Raw genomic sequence first — 23,056 nt, 5'->3', positions numbered from 1 at the left:
ATGGAGCTTCTCAACACCCACAACGCAATCCGAGCCAACAACCACCCTTAAAGAGATATAAAAATAGAATATATGAATGCTCCAAACACCTTAGCAATACTAACAACCACCAATAACATCTCACCACAACACCTAAGCCGGGTCATTTCAGCTGATTCAACTTAACCACATTCATGAATGGTACCAACACATACCACAACCCATAATGAGCAATTATAAATTGACAAAATAATAGCACTACAACCGATAAATTGACAATGAGATTGAAACGTAAGGCTGATCATTACGTAGACTTAATTAAAACATCCAAAGGGTGTGCTACATTGCGCATAAATGCGTAGCTAGGTAAGCCATCCACAAAAAAAAACATTCACTTAGATCCGCTCAAAACGGAGGGTTCAAAATCCATAAAGTACACCGTTGTATAAGTATAGTGTCAATTGAGTTCATATGCTGGATATGCTCCCAAAACACCAGCCCCCGAGCGTGCTATTGCTCATGCGTCTCTAGACCTCCGCCAAACAACATAAGCACCAATCATGCAGCTGCACCCTTAGAGTGCATACGTCCACGTCCTCGAACCAATCCTTTGTAAGCCAATGTCGCCCAGGCCTGTCTTCCAATCCACCTGCAATCAGTTCCCTGTTAAACACTGCCGTATGTTAGTCCATGCAATGACCCTCCCTAACAACCTGTCGACACTATTGCACAATGTAGCATGATCTCACCTCATGATCCTCATGACATAAAATCCGCAATCGATCGCATTTGTCTGCTGAGGCACATCCACAACTTTGAGCTCAATCTCTTCCTTGGAATCAGCCAAAGCACGTCGAATATTGTTGTCATGTACAAATTCTGCCAGGCTTCTAAGGCCACTAAGGCACAGCCATACAACAAACCAGGTTAGCTGAATTTAATCACATCTGTTGGGCACAACAATCACATGATGAAAACCAACCTTTGCACTTGCTCTAGGCACTCAAAAGGGTTTGTCAAACCTTTGAGGGAATCAAAATGAATCAGATAGTGCTTCTTGCCAGGCAATCAGAGGAGCCTTGCTCCCCTATTCAGGTAGAGAGCAAAAAGAGTCCAGTGATGCCTTCAAGCACACATTGTTAGTGTTACGAATGAGAAGTAGTTCAGAATTCACCATACAAAGCATTATGTCACCCTGAAATACCTGCAAATGACTGGCCAAAAGCAAAAGACCAGCTCTGACATGTCAACACCGCTAAATTGCCGCTGAAGAAAATTGGACAGAATACGTCCCTCCATCGTAAACCAAAGCGAATTGACAAAGTGTACTTTCCTTAGGATGGTCGGAGGCAAGGTGTGCTCCATCCACCTGTGCAAAGATTTCAGTTTCCAGATTAAAACACAGGCAATCCTATATGTGCGTATAGCCATTTACAATGATCAAGGCAAGAGAGAACTTACTGGCCAAACAAGTCAATAGTCCTACTACTGGCCTCGCCACGCAATATGTCAGTTACTAATCGCTGATCTACATTAACTGATAACTTGAACCGGTCGGAGGTGAAAGTAATGCATGCAATAGAGCCAAGCCTAACATGCGATAACAATCAAGGCTTAGCGTGCAAGTTTTATAGAAGAAGAAGAGGCCCAAAAAACCAGCAAGCAAACAAACAGTAAGAACTGGCTCATGACTTGTACCCACCTGGCAGCTGCGATGTTTCCTCGTGTCGTGACAACCCTACCTCCCCCTTCTTCCATAACTCTTAACTGGCCATTTTGTATGGCAAAATTCAGAGACACATGTGTGGTTGCCGCTGCACCAGGTGGGGATGAGACATCAACAACAACCCGGGTCTTCATTGACGAACAAATTTGCAGCTTTGGTCTATGTTGTTTCACAATTCCCTGCATGGTTAAAATAAGATTTTATGCCAAATCATTCGAACAAATTTGACACCCTAAACCTGCCAAGAATAACAACCAAATAATGCATGCCACTTCTGCAATTAGGAAGATGTCCCACTACCTCCTCGTGCACAAGATCAACGTTGAGCGTCATGGATGCAAACCGGCTAAATGTATCTGTATTTGCAGCAGGCACCTCCTTTGTGTCCACAATCTCAAGAGGCAGTGAGGGCGGTGTATCTCCAAGCCCAAGGGAAGTCGAGTCAACGGAGTCCTCTTTCACGTTGCTTGCTCCCCCCTCCTCCTCCCTGCATTCCTCTTTGTCTTCTTGGCCATCTTCATCCTCCATCCACTCATAATGTCTAGCCTCTTCATCTTCTCGGTCCGCCGACTGAAAATCATCCGCATCCTCCTCTTCTTCCTCTAGCTCCTTGCCCTTGAAGTTGTCCATGGGCTGGCTATCCTCAATGTCATCCATCATGACATTTAACCAAGGAGGTAAAACCTTGAGCCGCCTCTGCATTCAATCACCAAATAAAACCACAAGTTAGTCCCCCATTGAACCCAGCATGTTCAAATGAATGTAGCCAAAAAACCAGCACCAAATAAAACCACAAGAAGCCTGTAAGAAACAAGCAATTTTACGTAAAATGATTTCAATCAAGACGTCGAGAATTAGCTTAAAATCCCTCCTAAAGCCACCGGTAAACTAGGACAACTACCAGCAAACAATGCACTGCCTTGTAAACTAGGACGAAGAAAGCAAACATGCCTCAACCACAAGTAATTAATGCATTGCCTTGTAAACTCGGACCAAGAAAGCAAACATGCCTTAACACAAGTAGTCATAGATTTCATCGGGCCTAAATTAGCCATTCAAACGGGATCTAGTGCAATGTGAATCTAAACTGCTCTCAGTAAACTAGGCCTCTTTTGGGCAGAAAATCCACCTTGAACTAGGATGCCACAACAAAGTGGACCATGCAAGCAAACATGCCACAACAAATGTAGTAATAAGCCATGCTGCAATAATATGTAAACTTGGTAGAGTCGCCATGATTTTTTCAATAAACTAGGACAACTTCTAGCAAACAATGCACCTTAAGATAACCTGGGACTAGGCAAACAAACATGCCATATGCCTCAACTCATTAATGGTAAATGGTTTGCAAGGATAATCTCCAAGGTCATTATGCCTAAATCATCCATTTAACGGGAGAAATCTCAATGTGGACCTAAACCCGTCTCAATAAACTAGGACCGCATTCGGGCAAACAATCCACCTTTAAGTGAACTATGACTAACAAAGCAAACATGCAACACCAAATGTAATAATAAAGCATGATGCAATAATATGTAAACTCGAAGGAGTGGCCATGGTACTCACATTCTTTTCATAGCCTTCGTCGATTCGCTGCTGGATGCGATCCATGCGCTCTTTTGAGGACGCGAGGTAGGTTGCCATGCGCTCTTTGACAATCTTCTCAACAAAAACTACCTTTGAGACTCTTCTAAACTCAGGCATGAGCTTATCCCACTTCTCAGTTGCTCGAAGACGATGAAGGCGCTCTGTTTTTTTCAGATTTAATGCAAACTTCCTATCTCTATCCTCGAAGCGCATCTTCGCTTGCTTGTGCCATTGTGCACTGTCTCTTGCATTTGGCGGTTTTGCTCTTGAGCCCAATTCAGCATTGGAACGCCTACCTCCCTTGCGAAGGGGAATGAACACATCAAGCCCATGCTCTGTCTTTAGATGCCTCTCCATCCGCAATCGAACCAACTCAAAGTGGAACTGCTGAGGGCAATGATCGCTCGCCCGACATTGCCGTGCAAGCCTTCCATTAGGCAAGAAGACCTCAACATATGGCAAGGGTTCAACCATGGCTGAGGATGCACCAATGCCTCTATCTCCTTCTCCCTTCAAAGAATCCATATTGTTTTGCGCTCCGTCGCCCACCGTCTCGACACACGGCTGATCCCTCTTGCCTTCACCAACTTTTTCTTTATCAAGGTTCTTTTCGTTTGCCTTAGCTCTTCCAGCCTTCTTCTCATCCACTTCGTTTTCATTCTGATCAGGCTCTTCAAACATGCCTTCCAACTTCTTTCTTAGGCGCGGATTCGCTGATTTTGGTGTCTCCACTTGGGCCATATTGCCTGAGCATGGAGAAGGCTGATTCTCCGTTTGCTTTAACTCCTTCTCCCTTAGCCGAGGGCTACAACGAGGAACTTTTACAGGCGAAGCCTCCCCCGTGCCCCTCCCGAGATCTGACCCATGCTTCTTTCCAACTAGCTTCTTTGCCTGCACCTCTTGATGTGGCCTTCTTGGCGCCATAGTTTTTCCTTTGGTGATCACCATACAATGAACGTTTTATTGTAAGAAACACCAACAACCATTCATCATAGCATGGCAACATTCTTGCAAGCACCATAACGGACAAGCAGGACGACCCATGTTGGCAAAAATATGCATGAAGCAGAAGGCATCGGGACACAACTCTCTCTCTCTCTCTCTCTCTCTCTCTCTCTCTCTCTCTCTCTCTCTCTCTCTCTCTCTTCCACACACACACACAAACCTGTTGCCCGGTTCTCTACAAAATTGTTGTTGTCCGTGGGCTCATAGAGAGAGAGTGTGTGTGTGTGATGCAACATGACAAGCAACATATGATAAAAACATATTTTCTTGGAGGTGGTTTTGGGGCGGTGTCACACACACACACACACACACACACACACACACACACATACCTGGTGATCCCGCCTACCGTCCCAATCTGTACCTGCGCCACAATCTCCACCTGGATCCAATCTTTGTCTATGTAGATTGGTCTAGAGGCCCCAGATGGCTCGTCTAACGCAATGCAGGCCCTCCCCCAGGCCCTCTCGCATCAGCTAGCAGCAAAACTCCCTCTGCTTGAATGCCCTAAACGCAGTCACTCACCCCCCATCCTCGGGATTCCATCCGCATGCATGCGATGTACGAGGTATCATGAAGTGCAGGCCGCCCACCTCAGCCCACCCCCACCACCATTTGCCACCCGGGACTCCACCTCAGCCCATTCGCGCCACGTTTCCTGTCCACGACACCCTCCCGTCCGAGTTTATCTCCCGGCGCCCCCGTTTACCAAAACCCGTCCAAGTTTACTTTTTTTTGCCACGTGTAGCGCCCCGATGCCATCAATCACCGCGCCCCACTTCCGCGCCCTTGATCCCACCGCCTGAGCTTCCTTAAAGCTCCCGTGTCCCTTAGTGCTGAGGCATGTCCACATGCTAGCACGAGCAGGGTGAGGAGACGTCCATAGCAGTAGGGTGGAGGAAATGCGTGGATAGGTAGGTGAGGGGGCCTTGGTATGGTTTTTTATTTACCGTTTTTTTTTAAATTTTATTTTTAGAGAGTACAAGAAATTTGAAACACACGCACACACTCTATGCACAACGACTTCACAGATAGGGAGAGAGGCATTCCATCACACGCACACATCTGCATACGGGAAAAATCCCTTAGAGCTTAGATCATGTCTTCATGTCGTCAAGGGGGGATTCCCAAGACCTTAGATACATAGGCTATGACTCTACCAACTTAAAGTTGGTGTGCAGAGCTCTATGTAGTATAACAATAATACGAAGGTATCCACCTAAAACCCTCATTTTCTTATCTCTAAAGATAAAACAAGGTAACTAGAAGTTAAAATGACGTACCTTTTGTTTCACTTAAAATGCAAAATATAACAAGCAAGGAAAAAACAATGATTTTCTTAAATATTAAATAAGCTTGAAGGAATGATATATCAGAATACAAAGAATTCAATGTGAAATATATTTGTAGATTTAACACACACACACACACTCTCTCTCTCTCTCTCTCACACACACACACACACACACGCCACAAGAGCCATGTGCACGCACAAGAGGCTTCATACAAAACGAGAGAGCATTCAAAATTAGTAAAAGTTTAGGAATTCTAAATTCCGTACAAATTATATCACTCAAACAAATTTGCAATGAAATGGTGCTTCATATTCAATGCCAACAAATCCATAATATCTTCACATCTAAAACGAAAGAGATGACATGTCCCTCATGAATCATGAAAAATAGTTTAATAAAAAAACCCATGATGCTTATTTTAAAGAAATGAGAAAAAAAATTCAAATAGCATCACATCAATGATTAATTTTCTCAACATCATCTATTTTGGATTTAACAAAAAAAAAAAAAACCCCCTCCACATAGGTAATCCTTCCTTCTACACGCAAAAGACACTAGTCAGGCCAAAATTATAAAGTCTGTATGGTTAGAAAAATGAACTTTCCCAACTCTCTCCTTCTCTCGTAACGCCCCTCCGCTCTAGTTAGTTGAAGTGCTGAATCAGCGAGCGCGTTTAACGTCGACGCCGTTGTCTCGAGCTTGCGCCCGCAGAAGACCCCACCTTTGTAGCTATTAATCATTGCCGTGTCGTTATTCCCTTTGCTCTTTACGCATTCCATGGGCGCAGAGCAATGCTCCAGAATGCGCATCAGCAATCGCTGTTGAGAATGACTTGCTCCTCCGTCAATTCTAGGGTTTGAGTATGGGATCGGGAATCATACGCAGGTAAGTGGATGCTGCGCATTCAACGTCTCGCCTTTGATGCACGTTTCCATGGATGCATGCCATTTGATCAAGGGGTCCGACAGTAGATGCAGGTGAATGGATGCTGCTCATTCGCAACCTAGGTGTTGCGGCACATACATACCTATATCTATACAGGTATGTAGTTGCTACCCAAATTGTTTTCTCACTCTTTACTTTCTCAATGTATAGAGTGTAAACAGAAACTTTTTTTTTGCTTATCAGCTTGAACTGTTTACCCTCATCATCGCAGTTTTCAGCCTCAAGTATACACTTCTGGTTCTTGAGCTTTTGAAGAAAAGCCTTAAGAGTACAATTCGTGTTGTTGAGCTTTTGAAGAATTGGAATATGCCATGGATTCTTCAGCAGAAGCTGCAAATTCAAAGAATGCTGCCAATGGCGTCGGTCGAAAACTGTCCAAAAGCAACAAGGGGAAGAACAGAGTCCCCTTAAGGGCCCTTGCTAGAGTCTCATTGGTTGCAACAGGTGTGCAATTCGGTTGGGCTCTTCAGCTCTCTCTGCTTACTCCCTATGTCCAAGTGCTTGGTATCCCTCATGCTTGGGCTAGCTACGTCTGGCTTTGCGGGCCCATATCTGGCATGCTTGTTCAGCCTCTCGTGGGTCATTTAAGCGACAACTGTGAAAGTTCGTGGGGTCGCAGGCGTCCCTTCATAGTGGCAGGAGCAGTCTTTGTTGTCTTAGCTGTTCTTATAATCAGTTTTTCAGCTGATATTGGGTACATACTTGGGGATAGCTTGACATCCCGTCCACGAGCTATTGTTGTGTTTGTTCTTGGCTTTTGGCTTCTTGATTTGGCCAACAATACATTACAAGGGCCATGCAGAGCGCTTCTCGCGGACTTTACAGGTAAAGCAAAGTGCTCTTATCCCAGAGTTGTATTGCATTTTCCAGTTTTTAATTATGTTTACAATTTAAGTGCTTTTACAGCTAAATATAACCTCTTAAATTTTTCCATTATGAAGCGCTTTGATGGGTTTTTGGACATTGATCAGGTAAGGATCATCGTAGGTCACGTCGGGCCAATGCTTTTTTCTCCTTATGCATGGCATTTGGGAACGTGCTTGGTTACGCGACTGGTGCTTATAGCAGCTGGTATAAAGTCCTACCATTCACCTTGACAACAGCATGTGGCAAGAGCTGTGCTAACTTAAAGTCAGCCTTCCTCATTGCTATCATCATACTCATTGCAACAACTCTTTTGAGCATCACCGCGGCTTCAGAGATACCATGGTCTTCAGCAACAGACAGCAATAAGATCGATGTCAACAGTGCAACCATTCCCCTCTTACGTAGAGAGTCTTCAACGGAGTTGTCACAAGATGAGGAGGAGGATGAGAGCGGTGAGGCGCAACACGAGGCTTTCTTGTGGGAGCTTTGTGGCACACTCAAAGACCTTCCTAAACCGATGCGCTATGTCCTTCTTATCACAGCTCTCACGTGGTTTGCGTGGTTTCCATTCATCCTTTTTGACACTGATTGGATGGGGCGGGAAGTCTTTCTTGGGAATCCTTCTTCCAGTGATGCTGACCTGGTGAAGCTTTACAATGCGGGTGTTCGTGCAGGCTCATTGGGACTAATGCTGAACTCAGTTGTTTTGGGTATCACATCATTGCTCCTCGAGCCGTTATGTCGGAGAGTTGGGCAGAGGAAGGTCTGGGCTGTCGCTAATGTGATAATGTCTGCATGTTTCTTTGGCACCATCGTCGTCACAATAGAGTCGAGAAGAACGTACACCGAGTTAGGCTACCTGCCTCTTAGTATTCTGATGTCAGCCATTGGCATCTTTGCTGTTCTTGGAATTCCGCTTGCTGTGAGTCTTCAAATTACTCTACAAATTGAAGTGTCGGTTGAAGTTTTTGAGACATTTTACAACTCCGTATGATATGCCATTGTGTGACAGGTTACTTATAGTGTGCCGTATGCGCTGACTACAATGGTGACAAATACTGCAGGGGGTGGTCAAGGTAAGCATGCATTAAGGTGTATTCTTGTTGTGTTTTCGGCTTGCAAAATGTCCTGACTTTTCTAGTGATGCTTGCACGATAAGGGCTCTCTATGGGAGTGCTCAATCTAGGCGTGGTAGTTCCACAGGTACAAAAGGCAACAACGCTAATTCACTATAGGTTCTGTATATGCTTTTGAATGAGTTGCTGAAGTGTGCTATCTTTTCGCATTTTGCAGATAGTGGTATCGATTGGAAGCGGGCCTTGGGATGAGCTCTTTGGTGGTGGCAACATGCCTGCATTTGTGTTGGCTGCTGTGGCTGCCTTAGCGGGTGGCATTTTGGCTGCATTTTTGCTGCCCAAGCCACCGCCACCGGCAGATTCTCAAAGCAGCTCGTTGGTATACACCTCTATTCCTTGATCTTCATTACTCCATTCACTTGTTCTTACTGCCACATACAAGTTATTTGGCACTCGTAAGATAATTCTACAGATGAATATTCTTCCTGCATAAATATTGTACAGGATACCTATTTTTCCTGTCTAGTTATGATTATACCATTGCCACGTTACGATGTAAAATCGCTCATTGCGGTGACAGAAATGAGCAGTATTTTGCTTTAGAGTTTTTTTGCCAATTTTTGCGTTTTATGTGCTATTCTGTAGACTCTGTTGGCGTTCGATGGTTAGTGCATTTTGTTGTAGAAATCATGTCATGGCAATCTCAATTTAGTTCACTGAATGCAAACTTGTCAGTTTTGATGAAGAATGGGAGAAGAAGACTAGCTAGCTGCCTATAGGCCATTTTGTCAAATAGGCCAAGAACTATTTTCTGATCATATCATTTTAAAATGTGCCGATTATTGACTTCTACTGACCAAACTTTTCTCATCAGCTACTTGTGTGCGTTGATGATGACATTTGGGGAATATCTTTGTTTAGTTGCTGTCTTGATTCTGTAATTCTCGTATTCATTTCAAATGTGTGCTTGAAATGATGGTTTTAATGAGACCCCATGGTCTTCTCCCAGCAGGATTGGAATAAAAACAGTTGAAAGTTGAAATAACAACTTATTTTTGAGGGATGGTTTTTTTTTTTGGAGGTAGAGAGCTGAAAATAATGGCTGCAACATTCAAGTTTGGCAAATACAGACGTCTTTCAGGCTTGCGCATGTGGTAAAGCATTAGAGAAGGCTGATGGAATTGTTTTCAAGGAATGGAAAGCGATGTGAGCGAATCTATGTATGGCAGGGTGGGCCTCTCTGTTTGGGAAAGTATATGGAGAGTGAGCTCAAGGCAGACCATGACATGGTGTATTGCATGGTGAACATGATTTTATGATTGCATGTACTTCGGAGAAATTGATCTTCAGATGATGTCGCCTCATACATGCTTTAAAAATGAAATATAGAAAGAGGGTTAGACCTTTTTTGACCAAATGACTACTTTGGGGCTTTGCCAAAACCCTAAACCTATAACCACAGCAAGTAACATCTCAACTTGCTTGTCCAAAAGTCCAAAGGGTGAACAACGCTTTTGGCATTACAAACAACAATTGTTCTTATTTCCTTTTTACCTTTATGGTTTTATAGTGTCATTGGCTTGCAACTAAATTTTCACTAATTAGGTTTTTAGATGGTCTTAGGAGAAAAGTGTGCATGTGTGTGTGTGTGTGTGTGTGTGAGAGAGAGAGAGAGAGAGAGAGAGAGAGAGAGAGAGAGAGAGTGACAAAGCCTTGTCTAAAAGATGGAGATGTACAAGCTTAACTTATTTGCAGCCCTTCTCATACAAAAAAGTTAATTTGGAAGTTTTTTTATCATGACTAAATTAAATAAATATTTGCAACCAAGCTCACTGCTACATATTTACCTATTGTTTGTCACTCATCCTTACCCATTTCCTTGTGTCCTACATATGGGTGGCTTATTCTCTATCTATCAAAACACCAACAAGTTGACATTTTCACGACCATTGAAGACTTGTTCTCATGAGATCTACCCTCTCTCTTGGTTAAATATTGTGGATAGCCCAAATATGAAGCCAAGGACTTGAATTTTGTGGGTTTGACAAAAGAAAACAAAGTAAAGGAGGATGACAAGGTGCATCAGCCACCCTCGTCCTATTGGCTAGCCAGCCACTGATATATACACCTAGAGGGCCTCTTTGATGTTTACAATTTTTTCTAAATTGATAAATGTAACTCTACTATGAGGCTACTTGCATACACAAATGTTGAGTGGGTTGACAATGTAGAAGATAAAAAAGTCTACATTGGCTCAATTGAGAGTGGGCATCATTAGGTAGTCTAGCAAGAAGCAACCCACAATAGCAATTTCCTTAGTAGAGGTAGAATACAGAGGACCAACCAATGTTACATGTAAGGCAATATGGCTAAGCAAGATGCTTGAAGAAATTGACTTCTCAAGCCTTGCATTGATCTTTTATGAAAACTCTTTAGACATTTATCTCACAAACAATCCAACCCACATGCCAGATACAAGGAGATGGAGATTGATTATCATCAGTAGCGAGAAGGTTCTTAAGGAGAAGTGAATCTTATTCTTTGTAGCTTCACATGAACAAATTGCATATATCTTTGCTAATCTCTCATATCAAAGAGGTTCCCTTGGAGTTGCATTTGGTTAAGGAAAAGTTTGGTGTTAGAAAGTGCACTGCTGCATTTTGTTACAATACTATGGTAGTGATGTGTGTGAACACACTTTGGACCATCATGGCAATTTTTTCCCTCTTTAGGAGTTTTTTTTCTCTAGACTTGTATATATGCGACTCATCACTCTAGAGCAAGCCTTATCTTTGTATTGGCACACACTCGGCAATGCCACTTCTTGTGCTATGTACTCTTGAGCTTCTCCTTCGTCTTCTCCATCTTTACGTGCATTCTTGCAACCCAATTTCCAATAATTGGTATCAGAGCAGGCTAGCGTCGCTAGCAAACCTCTAGGCTCATGTTCTTTGATTGAGGTGATTCTTTTTGAGCATTTGCAAGGTGACATAGCCTTCGCGAAAGATCTCGGGGATGTCAAAATTTTAACAATCTCATTTCGAACTCCGTTTTGACTACTAGCATCCTTTTGTGCATGTTTTTTGATAGTGCAAATTTTTGCAAAAGAGGCACTTTATAGTTTGTTGTGGGTTGTGCTATATAGCACATGTTATTTTTGTGCAATTTTTCTTCCTTATAGGTAGTTCTTACATCAGGTGTAGTCACTGGCTATGGCTGTCATAATAATCAATATCTAATTCTCCTAAATGATTTTCTCATATTAAACTGATCATTTAATGTGGGAAAGTGCCAGGGGAGAAAAAGCTAGAATATTGGTTAAGCTAGCAGACCGGCCACAGTAGGGATCCAAAGGAGGGAAAATAGGGATCCAAAGGGGGGGCCATCTGCAAAAGAGCCATGTGCAACAATGGGCTAAAAAGACCCTAAGGTTCAGCCCATTAAGACTTCCAAAATGCTAAGGTTCCAAAATTCAAAGGTTGTGTCCAAAGGTCAAACCTAGGGGAAATTGGATGCTTTGTGTGTACCAAAAAAAGTCTTTGCAATCCCTACATGGGAGGGGGCGAGCCCTTCTTCTAGGGGATGAGAGAGAAAGTCACACACACACACACACACACACACACACACACACACACACACACACACACACACACACACACACAGGCTCCCTTTACACAAAGGGAATTAGGGACACATGTCAGCTCCCTAGCCCAGATGCCCACAAGGTGTGCCCAATTCCTATTGGATGGCCTTGGAGGTGGACCAATGAAATTTAAACTAGAGTAAATCTAGTTTAATTAATTTAAAAAACACTTAATAAAAGAACCAATGAGAATTAAGTCTCCTAGAAGACTATTGGGTTGTCTCCCAAGGGGTCCAATGAGCATTCAAGAGCCCAATGGCTTGCCTGATTCCTATTGGCCAGGAGGCAAAAGGGTCCAATGAGAGTTTAGTTTAATTATTTAATTACCTAAAGCTCTCACAAAAGGGGAAAGGGGGACACATGTCAAAAGGCTATCACTTATGCTGCTTAATGGTGATAGGCTAGCCCTGGGGAGGTCCAATGGGATGAGAGCAAGAGCATTTAGCAAGAGGGCTCGCCCAAGAGAGAGAGGGGGCTGATTTTTGCAAGGCATTATCACACACACACTCACACATAGTCTATGTGTGAAGCAAAGAAGACTATCTCTTCCCAAGCTTTAATGGAGAGCTCATCACCTACTCCAAGCTTGTGAGATAGAAGCCTACATCAACACTCTCTTGGCATGTGGATGCAAATCCAACCAAGAGCCAAGCTTCAATGCATGCTCATCTCCTCTACCAAGCTAATTACTAAGCTAAGCTATGCTAATATGAGTGATTATGTGAGGAGATGTACATCTTTCTCGTAAGATACTCCTTCTTCCTCTCAATCTACTCTCATACCCTGCTAGCTCTCACCATCTTCGAAGGTGTGTGAGGTCTTGGGTCTGAGAACGGGGATAATTAAAGTTGTGTTTGTTAAGTGTTTTGCTTAGTGCATGAAGCTTTCATCTTCATTGCACTAGCTAGTCTTGAAGGAACACAAAGAATTGTATTGTACAATGTCTCTCTTGATGGGAGAAACCATAATACAAAGCCTTTTGGAGGGGGGACCGGCTCCATGCAAATCTGGTCCTCAACTGTTGTCATTAGCTTAATTTCTCTCTCTTTTGAAAGTATTGTCGATGCTATCTAACTAGGTGTTATGCTTTTTGTTGCTCTCTCCACCCAAGCACTCTTGTAATTCTCATTAGGAATCTATTCTAATGAAATGCCCACTATGTTCATGCTAATTTCCGCTACACATAAGTTATTAGGCCATTAAATGTTACATTGGTATCAGAGCTCAAGGTTTCTCTTTTCTTGCTCAAGAAGGGAGGTCCTCAAGCTAGCTACAAATGGTTGGTATTATTAATTGCCTGTGAGTAAGTAGAATAGGGATTTTTCAGCCTTGCAGTGCGCCTGCCTTCGTGCAGTTAATGGGGCATCACCGTCGAGAGCTATGGTCTTAATAGTGGAGTCCTACGGGGCTTGCCTACGGCTTAGCCACTATTGAGCTATTAGAAGCTTGACAGGAGCCGGTGCTGTTTTGGTGTCGAAAGACCCTCTCTTCTATTCCTTGCAATTAATGGTATTCGAGCCGCGGGTACACTAGCTTGAGTGCTTTTTCTAAAGGGGTAAAGAGGAGTAGCAACTAGGGCTTGAAGTGCCAAAGTACACCTAAAAAGTTTACACCTAAAAGTTGTTAGAATGGCTCACAATAGTAAAGAGAGTGAAATTAATGTTGATAACTTTGATTTTGCTCATGAGCAAGCTACTAATGATGCTTCAACGCTTGTTAACTATCTTGTTTCTAGGCTTCAACAAGCCATGAGCAATCCATCTCTCCAAAGTGAAGTGCAACGGCAGCTCCGTGCTCACGGGATTCTCCAAGCTCATCACCATGACGAGAGAACATCTAGGAAGCCTCCTTGTGAGACTACCAAAAGAGGTCTCTCTCCGATTTGGGAAGAAGAAGAGAATCCATATGAAGGGCTCAAGAATTTACTTCTTGATGATGCATCTCCTTCTCAAAGGAGAACTCAAGAGCCTCCACCGAAGGAACGAGAAAGAAGCGAGTCTCCCGCCACCTCGGCGGAGATGGCTCCACGAAGACGGCAGGCTAAACGCTCTCCATCACCACCAAAGCGGAGAAGACCATCACACTCTTCTCCACGCCATAATTCAAAGAGGGATGATAAAAAGCAAGAGAAGAAAACTGCGAGAAAGAGGACACCCTCTTCTCCATCTTCTTTATCCTCTTCCTCTTATGAAAGCTATGGTGAAGACGACAAAGATCAAGACAAGAAAAAGGCGAGAAAGAGGTCACCCTCTTCTCCACCTTCTTCAAATTCTTCACCTTCTGAAGAAAGTGATGGTGCAACCTTTGAACCATAAAAAAGAAGAGGCCATAGGAAATCCTATGCCGCATGGAAGAGGTCATCCAAGCTGAAGAAATTCAAAGAGGGAGGGAAGAGCATCTCTTTCCTTACCTATGATGGTACCTTTGGTGCTACGGACAAAGTCTTGGCCTTTATCCAACAATTTGATGAGGCGTTTGGAGATGAGGGCTTCACGGAGTCCTCTAAGCTACGCCATGTAGCTATGCACTTTCAAAAGTTCGCCAGACAATGGTGGTCTAGCCTACGAGCCAACGGTGAAGCTCCACGAACATGGAAAACTTTAAGAGCTTCCATTATGAAGCAGTTTTTGGCCACCGATGCCAAAGACAAAGTACTCACCGAATGGCAAAGCTTAAAGCTCTCTCCCAATGAATCCATCCACAAATATGTAGACAAGTTTTGGGACCTACAACTCAAAGCCACTGTCTTCAAAAAGTTAGATTTTGGAGAGAAAAAGCAACAATTTTGTGCGGGCTTAAGCGAAGAAATGGCGGAGTATGTCAACTCCCAAATGCCACGTACCATATCGGCGGTAATACACCACACTATGGTGGCCTCTCGAATCAATTTCCAAACGGGGGCTAAAAGAAATTATAAGCCCCCGGAAAACAAGGGTTCCAATGAGCCTAAGGGGAAGGACAATGTCCAAAAGTCTCCTAAGGGAAACTCCAACAAAGCTAAAGAGAAGGGAGTTTACAAAGGTAAGAATAAACTCTCTCCTGAAGAGCTTGAGCGTTATCGTAGGGATAACCGGTGTTTCAAGTGCGGCGAACAAGGGCATGCGTACCGCGCTTGTCCCCAAAAGAACAACCGCTAAGATCCTCCTAGAGCTTCCTTGGTTGAAATCCAAGAGGAGGAGACTCACCAAACTCACCACAAAGGATCTCCTCTATGCCATGCTTGGGGAAAGGTAAGAGAACATGATGGTTTTATTCTCTTTGACCCTCGTTCTACTCACAATTTTATATCTATAGAGTTGGCCACCAAGCTAGGCATACAATCCTACAAGATGGGAGATGTCCTACCCGCAGACAGTGCCTTCAAGGGGCAAGAAGCTTCAGTCACTCCCTTAATCGGGAAATTGAGGCTTCATGTCCAAGGCTATGTGGACAAAGAGGAATTCTTTATCTCTCCTCTCAAGCATGAGGATGTAATCCTAGTGGCACCATGGTTTGACCGCCTGGCTGCCGATGTTAAATTTCTTGAAAGGAGAATCTCCTTTAAGTTCAGGGAAAAAGAGATGTATATAGATGCTAAGGAAATGGGTAACACTATTCCCATTGTACATGCACCAGCTTTCAACGAGTCAATAAAGAGCTCTATATCCGTGTACATGATTTTTGTTAAAGATTCTCAAAATGAACCTAATGCTTTAGCAAAAGAAAATAAAAGCAACCAAAAGGAATTAGAGTTATCCAATTTTCTCAAGGGGTTTCAAGATGTTTTTATTGACGACATCCCTTTTGAGCTACCTCCTAAACGAGGTAATGATGACCATGCAATTGAACTTCTTCCAGGAAGTTCACCGCCTAACAAACCTCCTTATAGAGTTTCTCAAGCTCAACAAGAGGAGATTATGCGGCAAGTGCATGAGTTGGTTGAGAAGGGTATGGTTAGGCCAAGCTCATCTCCATTTTGCTCACCTGTGCTATTAGTGCAGAAGAAAGACGGCACATATCGTATGTGTGTCGACTATAGAGCACTAAATAGGATCACTATCAAAAATAGGTTTCCCGTTCCACGGGTAGAAGACCTATTTGATAAGCTACAAGGATCGACCTACTTCAGTAGGATTGACCTAAAAAGTGGCTATCATCAAATAAGGATAGTTGATCAAGACATTGTAAAGACCGCATTTCGCACCACATTTGGTCTTTACGAATACATTGTCATGCCTTTTGGCTTGACCAATGCACTAGCCACATTCAACCGCTTGATGGAGAAGCTGTTCAGGCCTCATCGAACCTTCATTGGAGTGTTCTTTGATGATATTATCATCTACTCTAATTCATTGGAGGAACACAAGCAACACCTCCAGGTAATATTTCAAGTTTTGAGAGAGAATAAACTTTATGTTAATCGAAAGAAAAGTGAATTTTTCTTGCAAGAGATTCAGTATTTAGGTCATATTATCTCTCACGATGGCATCCAAATGGATCCATCAAAGTTAGAGGTAATAAAAGGATGGCCTAAACCAAGGAATCTTCATGAACTAAGAAGCTTTATAGGTATGTGTGCATACTATAGACGCTTCATAGAAAAGTTCTCACAAATTGCGGGACCATTACATGACCTAACAAAGAAAAGCGTTAGGTATACATGGTCTGCTAAGGAGAACAATGCTTTCGAAAAGCTTAAAGAAAAGCTTATCTCTCAACCTGTGCTTACACTACCGGATCTCTCAAAACCATTTGAGGTCCAATGTGATGCTTGTGGTGATTGCCTTGGAGCTGTTTTGCTTCAAGAAGGGCACGCCATAGGCTATGAGAGTCGAAGGCTCGACCCTGTTGAGCAAGCTCTAGGCATATACGAAAAGGAACTCCTTGCAGTTCTACATGCCTTAGACTCATGGAAGCACTATTTATTGGGGACTCCTTTCATTATGCGAACGGATCACCAAAGTCTTAAGTACTTCATGACGCAGACCAAGCTCTCCGACAAAAAAATGAGGTGGGCAAATTTCCTTTCGCAATTTCATTTTCATATTGCTCACATTGTTGGCAAGCATAATCAAGTAGCTGATGCACTCTCAAGACGGCCGAGAGTGAATGCGGTTTCCAAAGCAACTCACAATGATCTATCTTCAATGATAGATGAGTATGCTATTGATCCTGATTTTAAAGATGTGATTTCAGCCCTTGCATTAGGGAAGAAAGAAGAACCATTTACTTTACAAGATGGTTATCTTCTCTATGGCAATAGACTATGCGTTACTAACTCACTACGTGAGAAAGTAATGTATGAATCTCATGCTCCACCTTATGCGGGGCATAGAGGGATTCAGTCTACCTTAAAGGGAATTGAAACATATTTCTATTGGTCTACCATGAAAGTGAACATACAAGAGTATGTTTCTAAATGTGTGGTATGCCAAAAGACAAAATTTGATAGAGGGAAGCAACTTGGATTGCTTCAACCCTTGCCAATCCCTAATTCACCATGGGAGAGCATATCCATGGACTTTATCTTTGGATTGCCTAAGTCTATCCATGGGAATACGGGAATATGGACGATAGTAGACAGGTTCAGTAAACAAGCTCATTTTATACCTGTCAAAAAGACTATCAAAGCCCATCAAATGGCAACCCTCTTCATTTCACAAATCTTCAAGTACCATGGCTTGCCAATGTCCATAGTGTCGGATAGAGATCCTAGAATGACCAGTAATTTCTGGAAGGGTCTCTTTGAGAATTTAGGGACAAGGCTAAACTTCTCTTCGGCCTATCATCCACAAACGGATGGCCAAAGTGAAATAGCTAACCTAACCATTCTCGATCTACTAAAAGTCTATGTAACGGAAGTGGATCAAAGATCCCAATGGGAGAAGTACTTACCCTTAGTGGAGTATGCTTACAATAACACTGTACATACTTCCACGGGAAAAGCACCTTTCGAGGTAATTGAGGGAAGATCAAAAAGTCCCTTGCTACTTAAGGTACATGGGAAGATCTTCGCTGCAGATGAGTATAGCCGAGACCTACAAGAATCTTTTCAAAAGATTAGGGATGCTATCTCTATCTCACAGCAAAGACAAAAGGCTGCTGCTCACAAGCACAGAAGAGCCCAAGCCTTTAAAGAAAACGATTGGGTCTTGTTAAAGTTTCCCAAGGCTCAATTAAGGCACACGACGGGCAAGAATCCTACGGGCCACCAAAAGTACTATGCTAAACTAGCAAAAAGGTACTATGGTCCCTTCCAGATTCTTAGGCCAATCAACGAGATGGCCTATCAACTCAAGTTGCCCAATCATTGGCTCATACACAATGCTTTCCATGTGAGCCTATTAAAGCCTTACAAAGGAGAGCCACCTCAAGAACCAACTATTGAAGACCCACCGGAGATCGAGGACCAAGAGGAGGTGCTGCAGCCCGAGTTCATTCTCCGACATGAAGACAAGGTATTAAGAGGCGGTAAGACTATCCGACGACATCTTATTAAGTTTAAGAATTATCCTTTTGAAGATGCTGGATGGATGCAAGGCATACAATTAAAGGATAACCTAAACCTTGTCAATGCTTACAATGCATCCCAAGAGTAAGCAAATGTACAAAATGTTAAAAATGAACAAAGTTTTTGTCTTATAAGACTCTCTTTTTCTTTATTTGTGCACAAAAATGAAGTAGTATGCATGCTTAGATCAAGTTTGCGGAGACGACGTCTCCCAAAAACCAAGTAGAGCTTGTCACTCTACTATGGAAGACTGATAGGACTAATGTGCAGACATGCTTGCGGCAGCCTCAGGCTCTCAAGCGCCAAATGGACTAGTCATCCATTGTGGAATGATGTCGTAGGGTAACATAGGGATCCTCTACCCCCTAAGAAAAAGACTCATGAACATGCTTTATCTTCTCTACACCATAGTCGAGGACGACTATGATTTCAAGAGAGAGGTAATGTCATAAAAATCAATATCTAATTCTCCTAAATGATTTTCTCATATTAAACTGATCATTTAATGTGGGAAAGTGCCAGGGGAGAAAAATCTAGAATATTGGTTAAGCTAGCAGACCGGCCACAGTAGGGATCCAAAGGAGGGAAAATAGGGATCCAAAGGGGGGGCCATCTGCAAAAGAGCCATGTGCAACAATGGGCTAAAAAGACCCTAAGGTTCAGCCCATTAAGACTTCCAAAATGCTAAGGTTCCAAAATTCAAAGGTTGTGTCCAAAGGTCAAACCTAGGGGAAATTGGATGCTTTGTGTGTACCGAAAAAAGTCTTTGCAACCCCTACATGGGAGGGGCGAGCCCTTCTTCTAGGGGATGAGAGAGAAAGTCACACACACACACACACACACACAGGCTCCCTTTACACAAAGGGAATTAGGGACACATGTCAGCTCCCTAGCCCAGATGCCCACAAGGTGTGCCCAATTCCTATTGGATGGCCTTGGAGGTGGACCAATGAAATTTAAACTAGAGTAAATCTAGTTTAATTAATTTAAAAAACACTTAATAAAAGAACCAATGAGAATTAAGTCTCCTAGAAGACTATTGGGTTGTCTCCCAAGGGGTCCAATGAGCATTCAAGAGCCCAATGGCTTGCCTGATTCCTATTGGCCAGGAGGCAAAGGGGTCCAATGAGAGTTTAGTTTAATTATTTAATTACCTAAAGCTCTCACAAAAGGGGAAAGGGGGACACATGTCAAAAGGCTATCACTTATGCTGCTTAATGGTGATAGGCTAGCCCTGGGGAGGTCCAATGGGATGAGAGCAAGAGCATTTAGCAAGAGGGCTCGCCCAAGAGAGAGAGGGGGCTGATTTTTGCAAGGCATTATCACACACACACTCACACATAGTCTATGTGTGAAGCAAAGAAGACTATCTCTTCCCAAGCTTTAATGGAGAGCTCATCACCTACTCCAAGCTTGTGAGATAGAAGCCTACATCAACACTCTCTTGGCATGTGGATGCAAATCCAACCAAGAGCCAAGCTTCAATGCATGCTCATCTCCTCTACCAAGCTAATTACTAAGCTAAGCTATGCTAATATGAGTGATTATGTGAGGAGATGTACATCTTTCTCGTAAGATACTCCTTCTTCCTCTCAATCTACTCTCATACCCTGCTAGCTCTCACCATCTTCGAAGGTGTGTGAGGTCTTGGGTCTGAGAACGGGGATAATTAAAGTTGTGTTTGTTAAGTGTTTTGCTTAGTGCATGAAGCTTTCATCTTCATTGCACTAGCTAGTCTTGAAGGAACACAAAGAATTGTATTGTACAATGTCTCTCTTGATGGGAGAAACCATAATACAAAGCCTTTTGGAGGGGGGACCGGCTCCATGCAAATCCGGTCCTCAACTGTTGTCATTAGCTTAATTTCTCTTTCTTTTGAAAGTATTGTCGATGCTATCTAACTAGGTGTTATGCTTTTTGTTGCTCTCTCCACCCAAGCACTCTTGTAATTCTCATTAGGAATCTATTCTAATGAAATGCCCACTATGTTCATGCTAATTTCCGCTACACATAAGTTATTAGGCCATTAAATGTTACAATGGCTGATAACAATGATATTTTCTACTTGATGTCTACTGATGACAAATTGGATCAGGACAACTATCCACTTTGGTTGTACATGATGCAACATGTACTTGTCGCAAAGGGTGTTTGGGACATTGTGTAGGCTTATGATGTAAAACTAGGTTCTGTGGATATAGGTTCTATAGATGAGGGTGAAGATTCTAACAATTTTGTTGTAGGAGTTGTTTTGCCTACAACTAAGCAGGCACGATGGGATTCTAAGGATGCACATGCTCATGCACCGATTGTGATTTTTGTTAAGTGTTCAATGAATCCGTGTATTCTGTCAGCGTAGACAACAAGACAAGCATGGGATAGGCTAGCTTCTTTGTATGCGGACACAAATTTAACAAAAAATGCTTACCTGTATATGGATTTAGAGTCCAAGGTTATGCACGGGAAGGATGATATGGATGTACGTCTTACGGGATCAAACATCTCAATGAGTAGTTAATTCTAATCGGTGAGATTATTCTTGACAGTACTCTTGTGCTGACAATTCTTGATGCTTTGCCAGATTCTTATCAAACTTTCGCCTCCACCTTTAGACAAAGAATAAAGATGATGTGAAGTTTGATGGCTTTGTCTTTGTATTGCTACAAGAGGCCCAATCTATAAAAAATAGGTCTAAGCAATGTGCTCTTGAACAGCATTTGTGGCTGCACAACAAAAGAAAAATGCTGCTATTGCCACTTCCAATGCTTCTACAAGTAGCACGCCTACCCTCACAATTGGTGCTTCTTCGAACAATAATAATTCTGAGAAGTCTAGTGATAAAGGCAAGAAGAAGTTGAAATGTGATTACTATAAGCAATGATCATTTCATCATGAAATGCCCTAATAAGGCTAAAGAGGCTCAAAAGAAAGAGGCAAATGTAGTGATTGTAGATACTTCTTCTAGTACAGATTCAACTAATGTTGTGTAGGATACAGAATGGGCTTTTAGTGTGCAATGTCATTATGACCCTTTTGTTCAGGATGCATATTGCATAAATTGTGGATCATGTATCTCTTATCTAGTTCAAGAAATTGAAAGATTGTGCTTATTGCGACAAGCGTAGCTTTGTCACACTTTTGGATACTTTGTATGTACGTGGGATTAAGAAGAATCTTTTGTTTGTATCTGTACTTGCAAAACTTGATCTTGTAGTCAAGTTTGTGGATAATAGATGTATCGTGCATAATCTCAATTTTGGTGATACTATTGTGGCATCTAGTACTTTGTTTTGTGGGTTGTATAAGCTCAATGCATACAAGAAATGTGTAGAAGATTCAATGTGTGCATAATTTTATTTGAAGGCTATTTCATATGCAATGTCACGGATGCGGGCTTTTACAAGAGCTCTAAAATATTCTAGAAGAATCTAGAAGGTTCTAAAAAGTTCTAGAAACTTGAAGAATATTTTAGAAGGCTTTAAAAGCATTCAATAGATTCTAGAAGGTTTTAGAACATTCTAGAAACATCTAAATTCTAAAAGGTTCTAGAAGTATCAAGAAGATTCTAGAAGTAGCTAGAAGAATCTAGAAAGTTTTAGAGGCTTGAAGAAGAACCTAAAAGGTTCTAAAAGGAAGAACATAAAAGGTTTTAGAAAGAATAATTTAATATCCTTAGGCTTTAGTATAAATAGAGGTCTTGGGCTACAAGCTCCTCAGTCTTGCCAACACTAGTTGGGAAGCTCTTGGGAGGTATGTCCTCTTCCAGTTCTTGTTTTTTGTTTGAGTCTTGTTCTTGTAATCAAGCCTTGCCATGTACTCTTGTCTTGTAGCCCAAGTCTTATATCAAGTTCTCTTAATCAATTACCCGAGGTGTCCACCGTTCAAGAATACCTATAGCATGTGTGTTTAAGAGGCATTTTAAAAACACCTCCACACACACACACACACACACACACACACACACACACACACACACACACACACACACACACACACACACACACACACACACACACACACACACACACACTTTTCATCATGAATTAAAAGACCCCTCTTCCTTCATAAACGTGTAACTTTTTTTCAATTTTCCATTTTTGAATCCCTGTTGTACATGTAATTTTGTAACATTTTGTTATATAAAAAACCCCTCTGGGTGAACTCACGTGCTACATTTACATATTTTGAGGTGGACCCCTTGGGATCAACTATTAAGCCTCATAATCAATTTTAAGTGTCGTAATCAAGTTCCAAGATCTTGTATATTGCGAGCGCCTTCTCTCGCTCTCTCTAACTTAAGACATGCTAATAACATTTAGACAAGATTCTACTTCTTAATCTTGCCAAAACATGGAGTCTCTATTGGAAGGTGTAGTATCCAACTTGCAAAAATTACAACAATAAAATTCAGGAGCTATATGCATGATGGAAAACATAGCAACC

The 23,056-nt window shown here is 42.4% G+C and overlaps 1 protein-coding gene and 1 pseudogene across 5 annotated transcripts; one reads left to right on the top strand and one right to left on the bottom strand.

The window, feature by feature from the left end:
• Positions 1-443: 443 nt before the first annotated feature.
• On the bottom strand, positions 444-4,216 carry LOC147463941 (uncharacterized; annotated as a pseudogene).
• A 2,005-nt stretch (positions 4,217-6,221) lies between these two features.
• On the top strand, positions 6,222-9,097 carry LOC147463940 (sucrose transport protein SUT2-like). Of its 5 annotated transcripts, none has more exons than XM_086492026.1 (7): positions 6,222-6,477; positions 6,564-6,633; positions 6,749-7,362; positions 7,509-8,326; positions 8,417-8,480; positions 8,564-8,607; positions 8,698-9,097. In XM_086492026.1, the coding sequence occupies exons 3-7, from the start codon at positions 6,849-6,851 to the stop codon at positions 8,878-8,880; spliced, it is 1,623 nt and encodes a 540-aa protein (XP_086348152.1). In that variant the 5' UTR covers positions 6,222-6,477; positions 6,564-6,633; positions 6,749-6,848; the 3' UTR covers positions 8,881-9,097. The 5 variants fall into 5 exon arrangements, with proteins under 5 accessions (XP_086348152.1, XP_086348141.1, XP_086348153.1 ...); XM_086492015.1 differs by having other exon boundaries at positions 6,721-7,362; XM_086492027.1 differs by having other exon boundaries at positions 6,561-6,633.
• The last annotated feature ends 13,959 nt before the right edge of the window (positions 9,098-23,056 follow it).

This window comes from Adiantum capillus-veneris, chromosome 2 (assembly GCF_014529385.1).
Source record: "Adiantum capillus-veneris isolate H3 chromosome 2, ASM1452938v2, whole genome shotgun sequence".
In the NCBI taxonomy this organism is placed as follows: Eukaryota; Viridiplantae; Streptophyta; class Polypodiopsida; order Polypodiales; family Pteridaceae; genus Adiantum; species Adiantum capillus-veneris.
Note: the sequence above shows the minus strand (reverse complement) of the source record. Positions and strands in the feature narration are given on the sequence as shown.